The sequence below is a fragment of the Cygnus atratus genome, chromosome 7, assembly GCF_013377495.2.
Source record: "Cygnus atratus isolate AKBS03 ecotype Queensland, Australia chromosome 7, CAtr_DNAZoo_HiC_assembly, whole genome shotgun sequence".
NCBI lineage: Eukaryota > Metazoa > Chordata > Aves > Anseriformes > Anatidae > Cygnus > Cygnus atratus.
The window spans coordinates 2,865,506-2,891,390 of NC_066368.1; the positions used below are offsets into that span (position 1 = coordinate 2,865,506).

The window sequence follows — 25,885 nt, forward strand, 5'->3', positions numbered from 1 at the left end:
CTTTCATCTCTGAAAATCAAAGTTACTATAGAAAGAGGACTGCCTACAAAAATAAAATGGTATAACTTTCAGAAAAGAAGAGATCTGTACGAAGATCATCAACTCACAGATTTATTCATAGAATTGCTGTTACATCATCTAGTTTTACCTCCTATATTTTATTAAATTTAATCTAATTACTTCAGATTTGGCCAAAATGTTTGTGTTTAACTTAAGCACAGTTCATGCTTTGTTACAGGATAGCTTACAAAAGCACATTATGTCATTGTCTGGAGATGCGCGGAACTGAGGATTACACCCCAATCCCTGGTAATGTGTTTCAGTGGGTACAGACTACCTGATGTAGATACGTCTGACTGCAGCTTTGAACTCTTAGTTCCCATAATCTTTTCCTTAAACGGCCACAGGAGGCTCTTTAATATCATTTTCTTCCCCTTAAGACAGTCATTTGATGCAAATCAAGCTGAGCTCTTTTTGACAGGCCAGCCAGAGAGCACTTCACATTTCTCATTGACAGAACCTTTCTTCATTTCTCTTATTATGGCTCTCTTAAGGCCTTTCCTTTTTTTTAATCCTTCCTAAAACCACGCAACTCTTCACTGCATTGACAGTACAGCTTTGTACTGCAAAGCCATGTCAATGAAGGAGACAAATTTCATGGAGTCTCCAATGCAAGGGCATTTTTGTCAGTATACTTCTGTTAGTTTTGAATATCTTAATTTTGACTAAAAAATAAAACTATTTTATTTCATAAAACCTCTCTTTTCCAAAGTTTTTTTTCACCAGCTCACAGTAATCTGGAGAAAATTATGGTGGCTCTCTCTCCAGAGACAGCGTTCTTGCAAATTTAAAGGTGAAGTTCTAGAAAGCTCTCAGTCTTGACCTAAATGTGATCCCATTAAAATCAGTGTGATGCAACATATGCCAATGGTGAGTGTCATTGAAAATCCTGTCCTCAAGGCTTGAAATAAAACCTCAATTGCTTAAAATCACACACACCACAATACTGCTGCTTTTTAAGCAACACTGAACTCCTCCATCCACTGCTAACTCCTGGAAGCAACAGGATATTACATTAGATATATCAATACACTTCTACAATAAAGAATTTCCAAACCATAACGTAAGTCTATTTATAAACAAACATCTGCTTAGTGATACAAACCTACAATAAATATTACCCTTACATTTGCCATCTTCTATTGATTTGTAGTACAATAAAAAGAAAACTGGATATTTATTTCCAGTAAATTAAAGGAGTATATTAAGATACTCATCCAGTCTCTGAAGACACTCTGTAAGAAAAAAATGAAATTTGCTAATCTCTAACTTAAGGTCATACGAAGCATATTGACTAACTATTTCAAGACATAAAGTTCATTCCATCGTTTTTCTGGAAAGTGCAGCACCTGGGGAAGGCAATGCTTTATCTTGTCTAAAAGGCTCATTCATGTAATGCCTGATAAGCAAGTATTACACAATTTGGCAGTCATGTTTTACGTCCCTAGCAGGAACAAGAGAGATCTTTATAGCCACAGACTCAGCCAGTTACTCGCTCCAACTTCTGCCCACAGGCAGGCGACTGTACCAGTCTGTGTGACTGAAGGTGTCAAAGCCTTCTCCTCATATCTTTAGCTCTCCGAGACATGTCTCAGCACAGAAAATTTCATTACCAAAGAAGTAACTGCATCCAGCAGGCCGTGTCCAACAATTGCCCTCGCTTTGAATAATGCATAAAGCTATTGCTACAGTGGTTTTACACTCCAGATGAATTCTACCGTTGTTTTCTTTGAGTAATAACCCTATATTTGTTTTAAAATGCAGTAAACATATTTCAGTGTCTTCATTTAACTTGTAAAAGTATGCTCTGCACCATACTTACTCTTAATACAGTTTGGATGCAGTTTTCTTAGTTTTGATGTACAAATAATTGTCTGCACATCATTTAGAAGTACTTAACACCCTCCACTTTTCAACTTTTCAAAATATACATTTTACACTACAGATTCTCTTGGGATTGCTCAGATTAAATCAAAGATTGCTAAGAGCAACTCACTGCATAAAATGAGATACATTTCCTTTACAAAAGGGTTCCCATTAGCATGGCTTCAGTAATAATACCTAAGGCTTACGAAACACTCACCACTGGCATATGAAGTAGATGCCTCCACACGCTACATAATTTGGATATTTAAAATAAATTTATATTTCAGCTTTGCAGTTTATGACTTGTGGTCTTTACTTGATTGTACTTCCACGCATTTCAGAGCAAGGTCAGTAAACCACGCTCTGATATGCACCAATGGCAGCAGGTTGGTTTCCTGCATGGTAATGCATTAATTACACGCGCAAAAGATGAAACTGAAATAAGAAGCAGCGTGCAGATGTTCACCAGTTTTAAGTACAGGTTCCAAGACTGGCAAAAACAAGACTACTACTGGTACTGCTAACATGATCTTCACAACTTGCAATGTATTTTGGTGTTTACCTTAAGAAGCTTTGCATGAAGAAGCAATGTGTAGGCAGCTTCTGTATAGTTATCACATTCTTTGTGCAGGTCACACAGCTTGTACAGATACCTGCAAGTAAGAAAAGCATTGGTTCTTAAAAACAGGGTGGTTATTAAATGTTACAAACCAATGTAAAATAATTGGCTTTGGAGACTACAACTGTTCAACTCTATCTTGAAACAGCTAAATATCTCTGGGGTTACTTCTTAAAGTTCATATGTCTGTGGTCAGGAAACTTTCATGACCACTTGCATTTCCACTGTGTTCTTCTCCCAATGACTTGAGAAGAGCAATGAATCCAATACAGATTCTGTGCATGAGGTCTTGCTCTAAGTGTTCAGCTACAGAGATGGGTCTTCTTCCTTGACTTAAATATCAGCGCACCCCTGAAAGGGGATTATCTTCATCTGTTTGCTGGCTTGCTTTTCATGGCAATTTAAAAATAATTAAATAAATCTCTTACAAGAGTTTATTAACAGAAATAGGAGAGAACTTGGGAGGGAGATAGCCAGTGAGAGACAGCTTGTCTTTGTACAGACACTGAACAGGGCAGACCCACGACTCACAACTTTATGTGCATGTCCACAGTTACTAATCCTGCCTTTTTGCTAGATTTTATTTATTTTTCAAAACATTAAAGCGATAATTAAAACCATTTAAACAACAGGAAGTGAGTTTACTAGAGAAAATTCTTCCAAAAAGATAACAAACTCCTGAGAACAAATTCACGAATAACATTTAGATAGCTCAAATAGCAGTGAAAGAGAAACTTCATCATTTTAGCACAACAGTCTAGCCAATTTTAAGCCAAAGTAGAAATAGAGGTCTAGGAACCCTGAGGTTTACAAAAAGCACAACAACATATTACCATTTTCACTTTGTGTGAAAATAGATTTTGAAGGGTTCCCAAAAGCTTCAAATTTAAAATAAGTATTAGTCATCATATTATTTAATAGCCCATTTTACCCCAAGTCACATATTTTCTACCTCACCAGGAAGTAAAATTATTTCTTTGGTCAGTTTTCTTTTGACTTACTTATTTTCCTCGTGTGACAACATGCATTTGTATTTCCCTGTTCACTGTAATAAAACTGAAGGGGTTGGAGGAGGGGCACAAAAAATTCTCAGGAGGCCAATTTCTAATACTCACTGTTCTCAGTGAAAATGAGCTTCTGAGCTTAAAGTTCAGTAAAGGTGTGCTTTTTCATTACTTCTTCCCTTTCAGCCCCTAACTGACTGCTAAATAATTTTCTCCAATTATGCTACAGTCAATCAAGCAGAATTTATCAGTGGTCATGTTTACAAACCTTATGTACATTTCTTCTCTCTCAATCTCCTTGTAGAAATTCTGAAAAAGAAAATAATTTCCTTACAAAGTCTTTGATTTCACAGTCAGAAACACATACAGACCATGTTAGGAATTAAAAATTCATAATCGGATAGCTTCAACCTCAAAACCACAAAATGAAATTTGCCTCTAGTGATAGCACACAAGTTATTTAACTTACATAATCTAATGCTGCGATGTTTCATGATGTAGCATATTAGGACTTACGTCTTATTGGAAAGGTTAAGAATTTGCAAGAGTAGTACCGGTAGAAACTGGCTTCTGGCATTTGCACGTCACACATCATTAACCATTTTCAGTTGAAATTTCGTAATATACAAAAACCTAATTTTTAAGAAACAGTTGTTCTACGGATTTAAAATTCCAAACCTTAGCTGAGCAATACATCACCTGCCCTTGAATTCTAATAGTTTCCTTGGAAATAAAAAGGCAGATTAGTGTTATTTATCTGGTTTCATATGCCACGCATTCTCATCGCTCCCTTCAGAAATGTCTGAATGCCTCTGGTCTTGAGATAAACTAGTTAACACTGCAAATATTGTAAATACAGGTTATGATAAATTGGGCAAGATATTAAAGGCTTTTCTGAATCTTATTTAAAGTTTGCCTTCAAAAGTTAGAAAAAAAATAAGGAAACAAAATACAAGGAAATTTATCCTTCATTGAACTACAATGTATTTCAGTGCTGAATTAAACCTGAGTAGCCAGGAAAAGATGCATAAGCCCAATACCAATAGATGCACAAGGCCAATACAAAACCTTCCCCTTCAAAGAGAACCTAAAATACGTGATAGAATATACATCCGTGATAGAATATACATCACTGAGCTGCAAAAGACTAGTTATTTAGGGGACATATCCTTTCAGTTGACATAACTGCTCACTAGTTCTGAGTTTAACCCACAAGACAAACTGAACCAAGTGAAACTACACTCCCCAGAAAATTCTAGTCTGTTTTTATTATTTGTGCTTATTTCTTGTTTGTTTGCTTGTTTGTTTTTTACGTAGAATAGACTTCTGATTTGGGCGACCAATAATGGAAAGCCATTTTGTCCCGTTATCCTGACACTGCTGCTGGCTGCTCTGCCCTTCCAGCGCAGCTTGAGAAGGGGCACGAAGCCCACAGAATGCGGAGGGGGCTCGCCAGGAGGCTGGCATTGACCCCGCTACGTTTCCCAAGGCTCCCTCTCCCCACAGAGCAGTCCCTGCTCCAGCCCCACCTTTGGGTGCACTCCTCTTGCCCCACACTGGCCCACCCATGTACGGCTAGGTGGCGAGCAGGCGGGGAACTGACGGGGGGCAAAATAACCAGAGGGGAAAGGTGGGAGCTTTAGGCAGGATCCCTCCTCTGATCTCCTCTGCTACCCTGGCCACACTCGTGTTTTGCCAGGATTGTCAGAGGTAGGAACAAGCAGCTGAGGGAGTTGATAGGGCTTTTTTTTTTTTTTTTTAATATTTTTTTCATCATCAGCACTGGCTTAAATGTATATCAAAACCTCTGACTTAAACTATATTCAACACAGGCAAACTTAATCCTGTGAAAGCCTGTACATTGTTAAAGCCCCAATTAAGAACTCTTTGAGCCCTCAAGTGGGAATTATGCTAAGTATTGGCTCTGGGTCAGACTTCTGTGAAGGCATAAATTTCACTTCAGGTGCATGGAGAATGATGAAAAGACTGTATTGGCCCTGGAGGGCAAATGGGACTTTAAAATCAACCTGAGATTTTAAATCACGGCTACTGAAAGTGAAGCAAAGTTCTGCCCTTTGATGCTTTCATACATTTCCCATAGACTTCAGTGGCAGGGTGGTGTGTGGATAACTCACAGTGATTTAACTTGACGACAGTACATCACCCGCAAAATTTATCACCTACAAATACCTGAAAAATTTGGATGACAAAATCACCATCAGGAGACGCTGTTAGAGACACTTAGGGAAAACAACCTCCCAAAGGGGCTACCGGTTCCCCTGGGGCTGGCATGGCAAAAATTACCGGGAAGGGTCTCAAGAGTTTTATAATGAATGGAAAGAGAAATAAATTCACCTTCCTTAGAAAATTTGGCTAGGTTCATATACATTGTTGTCATGTATTGCAGTGTGTGGAGCATGTGATTTTTTTATTTCCTATCTTGCCTGGTGCGAACTGGCAGGTTTTTCTAACTCCAGCTCTGCTCAGGAGGACACTGTGACTTTTCTGCAGGCAACCAAGGGCACCTGCTAGATCAACAGCCGGTGATAACTCTCTGCGTTCCTCCTCTTTTCCCATTTGCTAAACATTCTGATGCTTTTTGATGTGCACAGAGAGGAAAAACAAACTAAAAATAAAAACCCAATTTCTGATTTGATGTCTCTATATTCTCTTCCATTTTGACGGGCATCATTTCATTTATAGCTTACATGATAGCGAGGCATAAAGGCTGCAGTGAGCAAGCTGAGGACATTTGCAGTTCTCACAAGTGTTAAAGCTACAAACTATTTACTCAGATCTTTCCAAACCAGCCTGAATGAAACCTATCAGCCATATCACGTCAGGCGATAAGCACAGTCTGTACCCCACACACTGAAATGAAGTAATTTTTGATAATGTTATGGGGATGAAAGCTACGAATGCTTAACTGCTAACAGTTTAATACTGAGTCTTAATGAAAAAAAAAGCAACAAATCTAACTAGCACTATGTCAGAGGTCTCTAAACTTTATTTTAAGACCATTTTTCCATATGCACTGATTTTGTGCTAATAAAATCTCATACTCTAATGCTTCCAGCAAGAAGCATGATGTGTCTGCTGCTTCCAACTCTAGCCTAAATGGACAAAGGTTTGTAGTACAGAGTAGATATTCTAGAATTTCTGGAACAAAGAGAAGGAAATTTCATATCAGTGAGGGGAAAAAAAGTTTCTTCTGCTTTCAATGAAACAATAACCCACAACTTTGTTGAAAAATTCTAAATACAGAAGTAGAATACAAAGGGGTTTGCAAATTCAGTAGCAAACTGCATATTACTCCAATATTCTGTGTGTATAGTGTTTTTCTGTATAAAATTGTTCATATGTAAATTGTAAATGTCAACCAATAGCCCTCACAGATCAGGTCCTGAAACATTCCTTCTTAAATTCTTTCTTAAAATCAATTAAGGAAATAATAACCCATGTTTCCATAAATTCCCTTTCATTAAGAGAAAAAAAATATTTTAAGATGGAATGAAAATCTTAACACATATTCTGATTTAAATGAAATATTATGTTAAAGGTGTAAAATTAAAAATGCAGTGATCAGTTCAGGCAGGTGACTCCTTGCTTACCAGCACATTGACAGTACAGCTCATGCGGTTCTCTTTGTTCTCGTCGTGCATTATGGTCCTGTAGTCCAACAACCTCTCCATTAAGCGGACAACAAGTTTCACAAAAGTTTCTCCACTTTTAGCAAGGTATTTGTGTTTCCTGCAGTGCTCTAAGAGACTGAAAAGCCAATTACACATGCCTTGTTAATCACACACACAAAAAACCTTGACTCAGGTGCAATTTTAAATATTGTGCATCATTAACAGATTTTAATTATTTCTGGGCTACAAAGTTCATTGTAGTCTAGTTGCTCTCTCTCCTGACTTCCCCGTGACATAAATCTCACCACTGATCAACACTTACATTTTGTCAAATAACACTTTGTACTGTTCATCTCCTCTGCCTCCTTCCACTTCATGATCCAGTTTCGTGATGATCTCATTTTCAAACTACAATTAAACAAAGCAAGCGTAAATAATCAGACGGCAAATATTTCACTTTATTACTGTAATCTAAATGGTTCACAGATTCGTTGGGTATCTCGGTGAGATGTTTAGCTACTATTTTAAAGCTTGATTTACTTTTAAGAGTTTGCAATCTCTGGTATAAGACTATCCACTCTGATCTGCTGCCCTACAAGGGTTTTTTGTTGAAGAAATCATTGGTCATGTTGTTAAATGAAGCTTAAATATTTGCATTAGGCAAAACTAAATAAGGAGATTAATGACGAGAATTAGGGCAAGGGAAATAAAAAGACAGACACAGAATGTCCCCTGCAATAATGACAATAGCGACAACAGCGACAGAAGCAAAATGCAAACATGTTGAATGCTCTGTTGGAGACGCGAGGTAACACCTACGGCTGCTCAGCCAGCTGGATCGCTCAGCCAGACGAACTCCCTAGCATCGTTACCATCCCTGCTTAGTACAGGTATTGACTCAGGTATTGGGTTGTGGCACAAACCAGTCAACCTGTTAATAGGGCAGAGCAGGAGGGAGTTGTTTCAAGCAGCTTAAGAGTAAATATTTTTATTTGGGAAGTAATGCAAACTTAAGTAGGCATTAGAACACATTTTAAATGCAAACTGGGTAGCTCATTGTACTTTTAATGACTACAGAGGCTTTTACTGCTGCTGCTTTGACTAAGGCCCAGGTTAGGAATGAACTCGATTAGGAGAGGAAGAATCATTCTGCGTCCACTGCTAGATAAGGAGTTGATCTAGCCATCTAAATCCTAAGTCCGCATTAAATAAGCACAGACATCCACACCATCAGGGATCCATTATTGTCAAGAGACCCCAGCATAAGAACCAGGGTGAGAAGGGAGATCCTGCTGCAGGGGAACGGGATCCCACTACTGACAGAACCGTTGGCTCTGAGTTTTCTCCCTGTCACTGTCACAACAGCACCTAACAACTCAGAGGAGAAGCAAAGGGCCACCCGCACAAGAACAAAGCGTGCTAACATTTTGTAAATGTCAAGAGATGTTCTTTGCATCTGCAGTTAATATTAACAGTATATAACGTACAAATGAAAAAACTGCCTGTCAGCACGATATGCCTTCAGCCCGAGGGTGCGTTTCCACCACTCTGGCCCCAGCAGCAAAGCCCAGGGCCTGTTCCTGCACCTCCGCCCAAGCCATGAGCTTTCCTTCCCCATGCCATAGCTCTAAGTTGTTCCTGTAACATAACAGCATTTCTTATTCTTTATAAACTATCTCCACAGCCTCTTTACTTTACAGTGACAACAGCTCCTCTGTTAAAGCCACCTCACGCCGCCCGAGCAGACCGGGGCTCTCTGACTGGAGGATGTGTTTTGTTTTTTTGCTGAAGTCTGTAGGCAAACTTGGACTTTTCTTTTACCAGGGACACAGCAAGGAGGCAAGAAGCACAGCTTCAAGGACTTGTACAACAGAGGCCACATGTTAGGGATTTAGCTCAAATCTGTGCTGAAAGATAAAATCAAGAAGATCCTGCCAACCCAGCAGCCTCTGCAAAGGCCTCGCACCAGGCACCTGGGCAAATGGAGCAGCACCCTGAGACATCCCAGATGCCAGTGCAGAGGGAGCCCTGGCCTCACCCACGACACGCCAGGCAGGGTGCCAAGTGCCACGGCCACAGCACCACCCCAGGGGCAGGCGGGGACAGCAGGGGACAGGGATTTTCCACAGGGTCAGCCCCACAGGGGAGCTGGGGAAGACAAGCTGTTATCTCCGTCCAGCAGCACGGCTCAGACTGGTTTAGCTATGAAGAGAAGCTGCATTTTTTTTTTTTAGTCCATGCTGTAAAGTTCTGCTGGCATATTTATTTCAGCGAGGAGTGTGAGATCACATATCCCCTGCCAACAGACTTGTGTCATGATGAAACTCTGACGATAAGGGAGTATTTTTTACCACCTTAATTTATATCACTTTGAAGAGGCGTAGCTACGTCCACCACTGGTCTTTCTGCCAAGATATGCTGCATTTTGAGCTCTGCCCACGCAGTCCTCCTTCTGCCAGCAGAGGTTATCACAATGTCTCTATCAAATATCAAACAGACATTTGCCCTTAGTTCTGCCACAGTCTCTTTGTCCAAAGCCACTGCTTCATGCACGTGGCAAGGTAAACATGAGCAGAACAAGAAAAAGCCTCCGGCAACAGGTGTGATGAGGAGCATCGCAGCCACCCCCACAGCTGGACGTTTCTGCCTGCTTTCCTGGCTGGTCCTGCTGAAGCTGGGAATGTACACACTCTGGCCAAGGTCAACCCGCCTATGAAACGTGGCCACGAGCTGTGGAGATGTTCCTGCTTTGCTAAGAGAAATCATTTTTAGGCAGAACTATATACACTGGTATAAAGGATTTGTTTGTTTAAATTGTGGCAAAGAACTCCAAAACATGACTCTTTATGAGAACAACTCAAGCTCTGAGTACCTTAAGAGGCTCTGCAGTAGTTCAGCTGCTGTTACTATAATGTAAAAACCCACAGTCAGATCCAGGACACTTTTTATCCCCCATTCCAAGACTCCACAACCCTCTCAGCATTCGCTGCAGTAATGTTCACATCTTCTCCTACCTTCACAGGCCACCCCAGATTTTTTTGTCCTCTGCATCTGAGTTGGGAAATTTATTTTTACATACCATCTGGCAGCCTGCCAAAACTGTCTTAAGAACAGAGAAAAAAACCCCTCTGTTCCGAGTTGAGTGTCGATGAGCTACCACGATGAGTAAGTGCAGACAAGTCCTGCTCACCTACTGCTCTGTGAGGGTTCAGCATTTGGTCTAACAACATGCACGATGCAGCTGCGAGCTGTCAGGGAACCCTAACTAGAGACTGTGTTGTGCATATAGTGATAAAATCAACTAAGTACCCAAATGACAGATATTCTATCTTAAAACAATTTGTATTATGATGTTTGACCGTTCTGAAGATAAAAACCCAAACCAGCAAATTAAACCATTTCTAAGATGCATTTCTGTACTCCAAATGATCCAAAAAATCAAAGAAACACTGTCTGAAAGGAGACCTTGAAGGTCATTTAGTCCAAACTTCCAGGTGATGGAAGAGTATTGCCAGCACTAGATCAGGCCAACTGTGACCTTCTTAGCCAAGTACTGAAAATCTCCCCGGATGGATGGCTACACAGCCTCTTTGGGTAACTTCTTCCAGTGCTGCACTAATTTCTTTGTGAAGAAATGAATGAAAAGTGAAGTGAAATAAGGTTTTTAATACCATAAATCCATTATTCAAAAAATGACAGGAAAATGAGAAAAGGAAGAATAATGCAATCCACCCCCTCTAAGAGGCAAACCCAAGCTGAAACATGTTCCCATAGCAAAAGGACGTGTCAAGTAAAACACTGAGGCAACACGACGATGAAACAGAGAAGTCACCGAATTCATGTACTCTAATGAGACCAGAAAGAAATTGACTTTCTATACCATAGTGAAAAATGACACTTGCTGCCAGCAAGAACCCTGTAGGTGATGTATTTTTTAGTAAGAAATTACTCATATGAAGAAGAGCAATTACATTTGCCATACAGGACCATGAGTATTTCCCGATAACAATTTTACTTAAATTTCTGTAAATTTAGACTTTGTTGGGCTATTTCCATAACGGCTCTCTTGGGTTGAACAGAGCTAGAGCTGTGGCATTTCTGGGGTTTTACGAGAAAGGACTGTTTGCTCTGTGATTATTCTTCATATGTATCAAGGAGGTGGTATCTCACAACCCTGATGACTAAACGTTATTTAACACAGTTAAAACTCCTTCTTCTCTCTACTGAAGAATGTTTTGTTGACACAAGATGTGGTTCACGCAATATTGTCTTCCAGGAGGGGAAGAAAAGGGTCGTGGGGTTGCCCAAGCTAATGGCTCTGGGACACTGCAGCTGGCATCTGTGGAAAAATTCTCAAACTTTCCTTCTCTATTTTTAAACATATAAATTAGCACCAAGTATGCTTGCAATTATAATAATGGAATTTACCCTCAAGCGAAGAAGCGCCAAATTTTCCATGTTCATATTGCAGCCAGTTACACTTGCTGAGGTTCTTTCTGGAGGCTTAGGGGATATATCTGGCACTAACTATGAGATAGGTTCATATCTTTCTGTTGACAGTAAAAGCTCCAGGGGTGATGTTATGAATATTACAGGAAATTATTATCAACTTTTGCTTGCAGCTGATCAAGATCTCAGCTTCTCTTTAGGATGTGTGCTTGAACTTTAGCATGGAGTATATCCACTGCTTCATCTGTCTGTTACAATCTCTCATCTGGAGAAAACGGTGGTTACAAATCAATGTAAGCTATCTAGAGTCTTCAAGTGTCAGCTCAACTAATCACTTTTGGTTTTAGGTTTACCTAAAGCATGGTCAGGCTACATTTGTAGCACTGAGTGACAATTTAATCTAGCTGTAGATGAGGAGGACTTTCAATCCTCCAAGCAGCTATAAATTTGTTTCGTTACAGGATAATAATGAATTTGCCATGTAAGATTCAAGTGATGGAAAAACACCACTAGAAATTAGCTCTAAAGCAGAAATAGCACACAGATACTGTAAAACTTCATTCAAAGACCACTACAAAAGTCTTTAGTAATTCCCAACAGTTTAATCTGTTCTGTCTCCTATTTTTCCACAGAACTCTGGTTGGCAAGCAGGTCCAGTGGCCTTTTTAATATTAAGCCATTTCACAAGTTTCTGGACACGCTGCATTAGCTTTTTTCCTTGCTCTGAAGTGAGGAAGAAATACCAGTATTCTCTAAAAGACCAAAAAGGAAATTAAAAACAAACAAACAAAAAAAAGCATTTTAACCTCAGATAGCTAAAAATATTGCCCATTGAAATTAATCCTTTGGGGTGATGATTTATTTGAATTTACATGTTCAGTGGGGTTACATAGGACAATGTGCAGCATCACAGAACCTACCAGAAGTCACTAATTTGTGTTCTGTCCTCAAATCCATAGTGTAGAAAGAGGGAGGCCTACACAGGGCTTAGAATTGGTGAAAAGACCTACCAGGAAATTATAGGTTGTAAAAGTTGATAGATACCCAGGTAAACTAGCTACTTGTAATTAAGGAGAATTAGACCAATTTGAAATTCATTGATAAACAACAAGAAATTACAGAGCAAATAAAAATGCTGGTATGACTGCCTCAATGATACTAGGATTTACTGTTAAATGCTGGAAGTGAATTAAAAGGGTTTCCCCCATTTTTTCCCATCTCTCCTCGTTTAATTCTCTTCACAACAGCACATTAGCTAGAGGTACTTTAGCCGCACCCGTAGTTTTATTTTAGCAATCATATGCATTATGCATTCATTGATTATGCATTTCTATATGATGTTGCACTATGCATTTATTCATTATGCATTTCTCTATCATTTTTCTATCTTTTTGGCTACAGCTCCGTTATGCTAAGTGTTGTTCCAATGTGTACAAAACGGGACAGATGGGTTGTTCTGGGGCTCTTTCCTCAGACCATGACTTTTACACAGCTCCTTACTCTTACATTGTAAGAACACATGCTGGAGCTTGCATGCTTCTACCACTGATGCTAACACCACCAGACAACTTTGACAATCCCCCTTAATAATGCTGTTTAGCCTGAAAACTAGACATACGGGACTTCTAATTCCTGCATGCTCACTACTGCGGAGTGGGAGGTACAGCTCATTTTACTTTGAAGGATAAGGGCTGTTGAAGTAATAAGGCTGCTTCCTTATTACTTGATGAGATGTCATAACATTGGGGAAGAAATAGTAGGGTAATGCTTCTTGCTTAACCCCTTACCTTATTCGTTAATAGTTATTTTTGGTTCTTAAAATAAGCTACTTATACTATTAATTTGTTCCAGAACAATTAAATGAAATTGCATTACGATGCAGTGCTACGAGATAGGGAAAACCCGTTGCACATCTCCCTACTGCCAAAGACAGGTGTCTCCCTCTGCCTCCTCCCACGTTCTCCATGGCCTATTTGGTACCAGTTCCTGCACTCGCACCTCCCTATGAACTGGTTCATCTCAAAACAAGCAGAAAATTAAATCAGCAATGACAGGGCCAGAAAAGGTAAGTTAAAGTTTTGGGTAGGCAAACAAACTGGCACGTTCCTATGAAATGGAGCTAGAGGAAGTGAGAGATGGAAGGAACAGGGCACAAAAGCAGGAGGTTGGGGCTTTTAGTGCTCCAAATTCCACATTTCAGCTGAATGACTGTTTCACGATGAACTTTCTCTCCTGCTGTCACCATGGGATCCATCACTCTCACCTGACCAGGCCTCGAACAATCAAACCAATTCTCTTTCATCGCTTCTGTGGCTCTGACATATTCCCTTTGATCTGGAGGGCTTGCCAGTAAAACAGGCAAAGGGGAAAAAGCGAGCGGAGAAGGCATTTTCTTCTACAGGGAAGCTTCAGTCCCACACAGACTTTAGTATCAGATTCCTGCTTTGAGGTACGGGCTACTTTGAAGCCCATATAAGGCTTCAAAGCACGTTAAAAGGAAGAGGACCAAAATGGGCAACTCCAGCTTTTAATTCAGCCGGCCTTTAATTTACGGTAATTCATCTTCTGCTTCTTCCTAGGGCTATATATACTGGAAGAACAAAATCCCCATTCTGTCTGTTACTGGTTTTACCAGGCAAACCAACTCACAGTGAAATAAACACAGCCATGGGGAAAGCTGTCTGTTTATAACACAAGGCATCACAGCATAGAAGTTCTGCAAAAAAATTTCATTTCCTCCCCCACACATGATGAGGTTTGCACATCTGCTGGAGAAGTGGAGCCAATTTAAACCCTTATTGATGTGACTAATAAGGTTAGATAATTGGATTTCTGGCAGATTAGTTTAACAGCAGCCAACCATTCAGTTTTGAACTTCTCTTTGAAAGCAAGGCTGGACAATAATAATTAGTAGTTGCATAGTTGCATACATACAACATAACGCAGTGCATTACGTTGACAGATTAAGTACGAAAGCTTGCCTAGGTATTGGTACTATGTAAATAAACTATTTTATATCTATTTCTATCATTTAGAAGACATAAACCACTGCAAGTTAATAAACAAGTTATGGTTTGCAAGACAGATGATACAGTCAAAGTTTGGGAAGCACCCGGGAATTGCATTTGTTTGGTTCTTCGGACCAGTTCCAGTTCTACCTCAGCCTCCATATGGCACCAGACAGCTTCGATTTACACCAGTCTGTGATGCTCATGGCACCAAACCTTTAGCTCTTCCGCTTGGCTGCAAACCTTCACAGGCTCTGTATCACCAACTGGATGCTACAGGGACTCTTTTAGAAGGGGGACAGCTCATACGGGGTCTACACGAGGTGTCACACACATCTCTGCTGCTGGCATGCAGATGTCTCATACACATCAGAAGATGCGGGGCTGCTGCTGAATGGGGCTGACAAGTTACAACTGGCACCAAAAAGAATGAGGTGCCAAACGCTTCTCTGCCTCACAGATAAGGTCAGCCCCCGCACCCTGGTGCGAAGAAGCAAGTGGGGAACCAACGAGAGCACACCAGGGTTGACTGTCTGCAGAAACTGGATGTATACAAGGCTGTGGGAGTTGAAAGACGGCCAAGGAAATTGGCTGTGATCTTCACTCCCAGAACACCAATCTGAGAACCCCAGCATGCATACAACTACATTACCTGCAAAATTATAAATGGATAGATTGATTATTCCATTAGACATAACTGTTCACTCCAAATGCACTGAAATAAGGTTTATTACCTCTGTACCTGTCATCTCAATGTTACGCCCATAAAGAAAGAAGCTATACTGACATAAGAAATATATGCCGACTATCTACAATCCAAGACATCTCTGACTTTAGCATGAAGCATTTTTCTTCTCAAAAGGCAAAAAGAATTGTGTGAAATATTTAAGATGTTCATTTATTAAAACCAGCCAACTATTCCACACAAAGCTGGTTTTCTTCTGTCAAGAAAATACAGGGCCATAAATTTAGCTATAAAGTTACCCTCGGATTTTTGATGATCCATATAATTGTACAAATAAAAAATGACAAGTAACAGAGAGAGCATCTGACACGAAACTGTTTAAATGGCATCCCAGTGAGCATTTCAATCTTTACAGTATCATCAAAGTCAAACATAAGAAAGGATGATTATACAGTAATTGGATGGATTCAAAATACAGTTCACAACCTTTCCATACAGCATCCAGCACAAAACAAATCAAAGTAATAAAGCTGATGTCATTTCCTCATGTTTAAGTCTCTCCATGCAGATATTCTTTTATTCTGGCTACAGATTTATTAAGGACTCGTTATGGATAATAATTCACTAAAATATATATATCATCCAAGAAAGCAAAGGCAAACATGAAGAAAAAAATAAACAACATATGTCAAACTTTACTGCAAATTTCACAAAGTCATATCTTGAACTGACAGATATTTCACTGTGTAAAGGAGCTACTCTGGCTTATATTATGAAACTACCTGGCCTAGCTAGTCTTATACTCAATCCATAAGGTAAAGTTTCAAGGGAAAGAAGGTAAAATGAACGATGTCAAGAAACTCTCCTCCACTCTTCTTGTCTCTCAAAAGCGGATGCTATCAGGGTAAGATTGTGTGTGCTTATTCAAGGACTTCCTTCAGCATGTTGAAGTAAAATAGAATAAAAATGCTCCAATAGTACTTTTGATTTTGCAGTGCCGATATAGCACGAAGATAGACTGCCACTGATTGGATAGCCTTTTTCCCTCTTAAAAATCCAAAAAATGATAGAGAGTATCCAAATTGTAAGATAGTACAGATGATAAATTTGTACAGGTTATAGTTTCTTTTGCCACATTATCAGGCTTCCGTTTACGCCCAGTTCAACTCAGAAGCAGACTCCTTTCCTGAGTCACAGTGAAAATTTAATACATCTGTCTTTGCTCTCCTGATGTATCATAAAGAAAGGTTTCATTTACTGCATGCAAATTTTTCCTTCAATAAGAATTTAAAACCTTCAGATGAAAATTCTATAGCCACTCAGAGTTATAGAAAACAAACAATCCATAATCATATTATTCTTTTGAAAAAAAAAGGAAGTAACAAAAATCCTTATGTTTCTGTCAAAGAACAGTTAAATCTTTCTTACAAACTTCAAATATTTGTTGCTTACTGCTTACCATCTGGAAGCTCCTGGTAGAATGGAATTCACACTGCATCATATCAAAGAAGATGGGGATTGTGGCTTTTCGAAGTTCTGTTTCAGGGATAAGCGTCATTTCTAAGATGGGTCCCACCATTTCCGGGATGAACTTGATTTTATGCTGACCTGTAAAGAGAAACAATGCATTTCAGAGCTAATGAACGGCTGCTGACTTAGCAGATGATAATTGTTTTAAAAGCCATATCAATAAATCCTCGTATAGCTGAAATGCAAGACAAGTATTTTTCAAGATCTGATCCTACTGAAACGTGTTATAATTTATTCCTCAAGAGGGGAAGTATGTGATACGTATAAACCCGAATTAATGAAGAGTTGTTCAGCCAGTAATCAAGCTGGAACTTGCTGCATTTTTCAAAAAACACCTGTACTCACACACACATATTAGATTTCAAGATTTTCTTCAAATACATCTTATGGGGCGCTGAGAAGGAGGCTAAAAGGCACATCACTTGCATTAACTTATTTAGACTTCTGTATCTTCTGCAGCGTACAAAATGTTCTTCACGTCACTCTATCAAAATGTCACCACGAGTACATACTTACATAGCCTCAAGACATGAAACTACTTCTTAGCCAAGCCAACAATGTCTTCTTTCTCCCAGAGTCGATCTGACTGGCTAACTTTACTTCACATTTACCTCCCCAGGAGAAACCACACCTCCCCAACACTCCCTGCCATGAGCTCTGAGCACGGAACAGGAATTAAACCTTAACAGGAACACGAAGCCTAATAAATATTGGACTAGTTAAGAATATCTAGCTACTGTTCTTATTGTCGGATAAAGTGTAGAGGATGCAGATTACACATGCTGCAAACGATCTACTCGGTACCACCAGGGAGAGATGCTTGCGCAGAGCTGTGGGAGGGCACTGAGGAGCTCCAGGCTGAGGACCCAATGGCAGTAATTTACAAAATACAAACACGTTCCCCTTGCAGCAAGGGGATGAGATTACACCATGACTTGGAAAAAGACCAATTAACCCTTCCGGGCCTGCGTGTTCTCTCCTATGAGCTGGGCCAGATGACAACTACCTAAATCACAGGAGCAGGAGCAGATTTCTTCTCTCTAACACCTCTGAAGTGCGGCAAGATTCCTGTATGGGAGATGTTAGGGGTCCAACACTTTAGAGCTTCATGTTAAGTCTGGAACATTACGGAGCTCATTTAATTTTATAATAAATAAAAAATAAAAGAACAAAAATTCACACTGATTTGTATACCTTATAGTGCATTTGAACTTCAGCACGTGCAATCAGTGAAGTTTCTCACAAACACGATGCTATGATGGCTGTACACAACGAAGTGCACCAAGAAGCATGTTTGTGCAGCCACGGCCAGCTCAGGCTGGGCTTCTTTTCAGCTGGGCTAATTTAAGGAGCCCTCAGCTTCCTCCACCTTCAGGCTCTTGTTTCCCATTGCAGTTTACCAGGGGTATATGACAGAAACACATTTTAATTCATTTATATTCCACTGCACTACACTGGCATGGCAGTAACTGTGAAAGTATTTAATTAGCACTTTCACTTTTGACCAGAACTAACATAAATCTGAACAAATGTAATCAAGCAAAAATCCTTTACTGACAAAACACGCTGCTACATTTTTATTTTTTTAAACAGATATAATTTAAGTTACTTGATTTGGCAAACTTCAGAATCCCATTAGCATTAGCAATCCTATTAGGGCAAATTAATACACAACCAAAATTGCTACTTCGTATGACGCTGCTATGGTGGCTCTTGGTGAGGAATGTCAAGTAGGAATAAAGCTTCCCCTGCCTTCCTTACAAGCATTATTACATTCAGCATCTCAGGTGACACTTTTCTTGTATTATGCCTGAAAAGTGTCAGAGTCGATATTTCAGAAAACAAATGATAGTGACAGAAGTTATTCGCCAGACACAAATTCAATGTCATAAGGTTCTCCGTGGGCTGCGATGGGTTTTTCATTGCTTCGAGCGCAGGGATCCCCTCAGAAAAGTACCTAACATCTCTGGAAACTTAGACGTGAAAAATGGAGAACTTGCACAAGGTTTTTTGCAAACACACAGGGCCGGGCCTGCAGCAGGTGGCCGCAGGTCTGTGGCACAGGCTGTGTGCTCTCGGCCTTTCTGCCACTCGCAGGCTGCTTGTGCATTCTGCGGAACAACCAAGCAGAGGTTTTACATCAGCGAGCACTGGGCTTTGCCAAATAGAAAATCTGGGAGGACCTGGGGGGAAATAGGGGCATGTGAGAACTAAAAGAAAGCGGCTGATACACCAGAGGGCTGTGGTGCCATTCAGAGGGGCCTGGAGCACTGGGCAGTGAGGAACTTCATGAAGTTCTACAAAGGCAAACGCAGGGTCCTGCACCTAGGGCAGAATAACACCGTGCACCGGCATGGGTAGGGGCTGACCTGCTGGGAAGCAGTCCTGTGGAGAGGGACCTGGGGGTCCTGGTGGCCAGCAGGTTGACCAAGAGCCAGCAGTGTGCCCTTGTGGCCAAGAAGGCCAACAGGATCCTGGGGTACATTCAGAAGAGTGTTGCCAGCAGGTCGAGGAAGGTGATCCTCTCATCCTGCACAACCCTGGTGAGGCCACACCTGGAGCACTGTGTCCAGGTCTGGGCTCCCCAGTACAAGAGCACATGGAGCTACTGGGGAGTCTCTAGAGGAAAGCTACGAAGATGATGAGGGGACTGGAGCATCGGGCATATGAGGAGAGGCTGAGAGAGCTGGGCCTGCGTAGCCTGGAGAAGAGAAGACTGAGAGGGGATCTTATTAATGTGTATAAATATCCAAACTGAGGAGTCTCCTTCTCTGGAGATATTCAAAACCTGCCTGGATGTGATCCTGTGCAATGTGCTCTGGGTGACCCTGCTTGGCAGGGGGGTTGGACCAGCTAAACTCCAGAGGTTCCTTCCAACCTCAACCATTCTGTGATTGTGTGATCGTCAGAAAGCATTAAAATCACAGTGCACTGCATAAAATCCCTCGCCTGCTACATGAAACCCACCCCTGCGCCTGCGGGGATGTGGCTGCTCCCCCTGAGCTCCCTCAGATCAGCTGCACAGGGAACCACGGGAAGCGATGTGCTGCTGTGGGTGGTACCTGCCAGCTTTGGACATGAGGAGTAATGCAAACAAAGTGTTCATCCACCAACTGGGTGAAGTGGGAGAGGGTTGGAGCCCAACTGTCACCCGTCTTATACCATGGCATACAGCAGCAATGTGATGGCACACGCACGTACATGCTAGGATGATGTTACCCTGTGCAACGCTGTGCCACAAGACAAAAGGCATCAGAGCGACAACCAAAGGCAGTGATCCTGCTCTGGAGCCCGAGAGCATGCAGTGCAGCTGCCTGTCACACGCAGCACTTGCTGATAAACAACCGAACAATGAATTCTCCTTTTTTTCCCCCAGGAGTGTAGGAACTCCCACGTAGAGATTTAATATGTGACAAGTCTGGGAGAAAACTGAGGCCTCTCTTCTGAAAACCAAATTGTGCATCTGCTTTAAAAACCACATTCAAAAACTGTATTTTTTTTGGATATGTAAAAACTCCTCCTCATAGTGACTTCTGCCTTGCCATGAGATATGCTAGAGACCGCTCACAGAACAGCAGCAAACTTCCTTGGGTGAACTAAAATCCAGGTGCTTTCTTTATCTGATAAACTGTGATTTACATTTCCCGTGTTCTCCTAATTTACTTTTGGACCACAAAAAACACTGAAAAATTTGCCATCAACCTCACCTCTGACTTAGGCCGGCTCTGAACACGCATAACAAATACAGAGAATGTTATTTGTAATGACTTCTATCTATATAATGCTCAAAGTTCAGGGCTATTTTTAACTCTAGCCTTCCTTCCAATGACATTAACATCTCTGTCAAGACAACTTTTCTGACGTCAAGTCCTCGGAGGGACCGCTGAGCTGGTGACCAGCTCGCTGCATGACAGCACCAGCAATAATTTCACTTCTTCGTCACGAATTTTACTCCTCCATCTTCTTCTAGCTGGTTCAATAAGAGCAATGCTTTCTGATCTCTCTTTCCTCGATCAACTTTATCATGAGGAGACAAAAATATATATATATATATATAGCTTCTTCAACACTTCACTGTTGAAACTACTAACCATTGAAAAATGGTATACATACCCTAGCATCAAACTCTGTTTTGTATATGCTGAACTGCACCACACTTTTAAGTGCACGCTGTTTGATTCCCCACATTTACCAAGACAGATGCCACAGCTTTCCTTAGGTTTCTGTGACACTTACTGTCTCACTCAGGTCTAAGGTGCCCCAGTGCTAACACAACAGTGACTCAAAATAATGTATTATTTTAAAGTTGAGGTTGTGATATGGAAAGAAAAAAGCCTACCAAGACTAATATACATTGTTTTTGGTGCACACAAGAAAATGAAAGCCTTGCAGTGCTTTCAGAAAGCCAACGCAGCAAGGGCTCTACACACTGGGACTATGCTCCCCGAAGCCGTCCTCATTGCTTCTGCATCAGAGCTCTCAAATTTAAAGCCTTCATGATCAAATCTAGCAAGGTATCAGACAGCACAGCTACAACGAGGATTTAAGTAGAAAATCTGTCAAGCTGGATCTCTTATACATGGTTCCCTGTTGAAAACAAAAACCTTATTCGTAAATTACAGGTATTTAAAGTGTGTGCACACAGTTACCTATTGTTGTACTCCACTATATATGCTCTTTTGTATTAACTACAGTAGGAAGGCCAGAATATTGCAGCCAACACTGCATCAGAAATACACAGGCAAGGATAACCTTTTAGAGCTTGCATTTTACTATTTAATTTCAGAAAATAAATTATACTCTTAAATGTGCATCACAGCTACTGGACTGTCTTATTCCCAATGGGGAAGTTTTAACTCCGCAAGTGTTATATGTTAACGACGGCATTTGTGAACAAAAAATGATGAGCTAAAATGAGAATTTGAGGCTTATCCATGTCCTTTAATACATAAATCAAAAGTCAAAGTTATTTGTCTTTATCATATCTTATGCACAATGACAGAGAGTCATAAAAAATTATACACTCAAGCATATGCAAGAATTATAGGTTTTCACTTTTGATTTTGTTTCTGAACATATACATTAATAATTTGACTAATGTAGTGAAACTCCTAAGATAAAAGTGTCAAGCACACTACAATCAATTCCCCTGCAGTGGTAAGTCAGTATTATTTCTTAATTGATGCTGTGACATACATGAGATTGGTGAAGAGCCAGAAGTTAAACATGATCAGCATTGACTATCTGTATTACAAAGAAGCTGAGAAAAAGAAAGCTTCTCATTATGAAAAGTACAAAGGCCTTGTTGGATTGGGGTCCTGGCTCTGATTTACCTTTCTCCTGCAGCTTTTGTTGGGAAGAGCAGCAATTTACCAACTCCCTCAACATATGCAATTTCAGAATTAATGATCCCAGGCACTTAGGAAATCACGGACATTAGAGATAGAAGAGGTCAGGGAGCCATCTACATAGGTAACATCAGTTTATAATGGAGAAACCAAAAGTACGTCTAAAACTCTATCAAAAATAAAAAGGCTTTCCTGACAGAAATGTTGAAGGAAACTTGCACCCCCCACCCACTGCCAATCAATTCACAAAGTGCTGCTGGAAATGATTAGCATCTCCCTGTTAATGGTGAAAAACTGAACCCAGAAGCTACTAAATAACCTGTCCTAGAGCAGCCAACATCAGCAACAGTAGTAAAAAGCATTACACGCTCTATAGCCCCCAGGTTGAGTAAAATAACCTCATGTAACAATAACCAGATATATAGCTATGTACGCAAACATCCCTACTTTCAGTCTGCTAAATGCCAGGAAAAGCAGACAAGGTTGAAGAATCCAAAGACGCTAGAGAAATGAGGAAAAATAACAGATGAATACATGACTGTAAGCACAGAGCAGTGAAGGATTTGGTTAATAACTGACAAAGAAGCTGCCAGAGTCCTGAGCTGGCTGACCCAGCATCAGTCACGGTCCTGGTATCATTATCTGTCTGTCAAGTCCCATATCAGGTGTGCATTATGCTTTAATCTGGTCTCCAGGCACTTAAGTCACAAAAGATGCTTCTAATAAAAAGTGATTTCAGCTGCTCTTGGAAGGCTTTTTTCATCATTCCAGCAGAATGGATGCAAACTCTGCGATATCAAATAATTATGAGCCCTTGCATTCCCTTCTTTTATATACGCTGATTTTTTTTTTCAAGTTTCAGCAAAAACAGTTCAGCTAGAGATATAAGTGAAAGGGCAAACACATTTATTTCTGATAATTTAAGGAACTTTTGATAATACTCAGACACAGCTGAAGTGTCTCCACTGTTAAGCTCAGGAAAATGAAATCTGACAGATGAGTACACTCAGGTCGCAGTAAATACTCAGTTGCTCATGAAATTCAATCCCTGTATAGCTAAATTATACCCACAGAATAGATGTAAAGTTGAGACAGGCAGATATGCCTAATTTACCCACCAACTCCAGGGATGTCCAAGTTCCCATTCTTTGCTGATCTCCCTAAGTCATTCTGATATAGCCAAACAAGACTGAAAATCAGACTTTAAGCTGAATTTCCAGGCTACTGATATCCCTCGGACACATTCATTTTGCTCTAGTTCCAGTTACTTTATCTATGTGTATGTGTCTGTGCACACATCCGTACATATTTCTATGTGTGTATGTACTTATAGAGAAAAAACGAGAGTAAAAGCCATTCAACAGATATCACTGCAACCGCTTCTTTTTATTTACTGTGAGGTTGAATACCATGAAAAAAACTTAAGATATGTAAATATTGACTAGTTATGTATCTTCCCAGACGGCAAAATCAGTGTGCAGAGGAGGCTTTATTTCTTAAATCACCTGCTTCCTAAATGCCTTTTGGAAGCCTAACGTTATTTCAAGAGAAAGCAGGCTTGTTTCATCTGTACCTTGGTTTATACAAACACTGGGTGAAAACATTAAGCAACAGGCGTTCGCGTTACTTACCCAGATTATACCACATGTCCCTGATTTCAAAACCAATCTGCCTTCTCATATCGCCGTATCTTAAAAAGAGAGCAGAAACCACATTTTTCTTTTTAAATCTGACCAACATTCTCCGAATTCAAATGATATCAATAACTCTACATCACCTCCCTCACCCAGCTCGGCAATGCGCCTATAAATGCTGAACTGCGCAGAATTCGAACAGGTGAAAGGGGAGGCCGACTTGTTCAGGACACCCCAAGATGCAGCCATGCAGCAGCAGCTTGCTCCCTCACCTCGTGTTCCTAGCTCTCCTTCGGAAGACCTCAAAATTTCAACGCCTGCACCAAATTTCCACTTACTAAAGAGAGAACACAAAACATTCACCTCTGCAAACCTCTCTTTGCTACATTTTCTGATTACCTAACTGTCCTCTGGGACACGTGGGCGGTTACAGAGATTAATTGTGAGCATTTGCAATTTTCTTAACAGTGATGGCTGGAGGAAGCATGACAGAGAGCTTCACGGCCTAAGGCGCTATTTTATTTTTACACACACTCTTAGCATCGCGTTGTCCTAGAAAATAAAACCAGAAGCACCTTGTGACATCTTGTACACTGATGTGCAGCATCACAAAGAAAATGTTTCTGTGCTGCAGACTGAGGGGATTTCTGTCCTGTGGGGCCAGAGCAAAGCAAGAGGGCACAGCAGTTCCCATGCCAATGAGGAGCTGGAGGCTGCTCCTTCCCCTTGCTGCTCAACCCACATCCTGCTCTGTGGGGACACTGGTGCCACCAGCACCCCACCACCCACGTGTATTAATGCTCTGCTCCCTCGCCACGTTAATGACAGGAAAGCTTAATGAACGGGAAACATCTTATTGACTTCACTAATGACTGGATCATGACCATCAACCTTCCTATGATTCTGTGTAACGAGCTCCAACAAACTGTTTGCTATCCAGACTATTTGTATGTTGAAGACCATTAATTAAATAACGGGATGAGCAAAACAGTAGTATCTGGCAACTTGTGGGATTTCTGGGAATATAGCGAGATGCCCTGTCATTAGTAAGGATTAAAGATATTTCTCTGTATCATTAAAAGTCTGTTATTATCTAACATTCAAATGCAATGTTTAGCAAAACCTACAAATTACAATAATTAGATTTTAATTATTAAATATTTAACATATTGAGATATATACTTAAAACGGAGGGTGAGTGTGATATTGAGCTAAGTTATTATTTATATCTCTTTGGCACAGAATTAATAGTGGTTTCACAGAGCAATAAAAGTTAGTGCTTCCAAACCATACATTTATTGCATCTGAAGAATTTACTATCTTGGTTTTTGTCCCCAGAACATGATTTAACTGAAAATAATAACTTGTGAAAACATTATAAATAGAGATTTACAATTTAGCAAACTTCATTAAGTAACCACTTCAAATGACTTAATGTATTTACTTATATCGGCAGTGAGTAATGCCTGTTTATTTCTTGAAATCCTTCAACGAGATATACTGCCCCATTTAATATAAAAATCACTTGGAGAAAATTTCCATCCAAGGATCCATCTCATCCTCACAAGGAGGAAAATCAGTCCACGTGTGTATTTCACAGGCATTTCCAGTCCAGCCACAGCCCTGTTGGTTTTTGCCCAGATCAGGAGTCTGGTTGGCACTAAAATGCTCGTGGAGGTGCACACGAACATCAGGCAGAAAGCACCGGGTGGGAAAAAGATGCAGGACCGTGAGCAGCCACGGTTTTGATCCCTCTGCTTTCCAACTGATTGTGATTGAAGTACTTTGAGGTTTGTAAGCCTCCTTTATACACTTAATTATACAAGAGTTTGTATCGCTGATCCCATTTTGAGCAAAAGCACTGTTCATAAATTGTAACTAATGAAATGAGATTCACCTTGCTGTACAAAAGCATTTTGATTTCCCTTTGCAAAACTGTAACTACAATGTTATTTATATTTATATCACAAGTGCAAAACCCTGAGCTCTGTTTGACATCACTTCTCCACTGAACTTGTAAATATTCCTGTTTCATCAAGGAAGCCCCATG

At 40.4% G+C, this 25,885-nt stretch overlaps 1 protein-coding gene across 3 annotated transcripts in view; it reads right to left on the reverse strand.

Annotated features, from left to right (window-relative positions):
• DOCK1 (dedicator of cytokinesis 1) overlaps positions 1-25,885 on the reverse strand; it is a 284,156-nt gene that overhangs the window by 54,543 nt on the left and 203,728 nt on the right. For all 3 annotated transcript variants that reach the window (XM_035547636.2, XM_035547635.2, XM_035547637.2), the window contains exons 32-37: positions 23,833-23,891; positions 16,783-16,931; positions 7,504-7,589; positions 7,161-7,317; positions 3,818-3,858; positions 2,489-2,579 (exon numbers count right to left, since the gene is read on the reverse strand). In XM_035547636.2, coding sequence (XP_035403529.1) covers positions 2,489-2,579; positions 3,818-3,858; positions 7,161-7,317; positions 7,504-7,589; positions 16,783-16,931; positions 23,833-23,891 — 583 coding nt within the window. The remainder of the gene's footprint in view (positions 1-2,488; positions 2,580-3,817; positions 3,859-7,160; positions 7,318-7,503; positions 7,590-16,782; positions 16,932-23,832; positions 23,892-25,885) is intronic.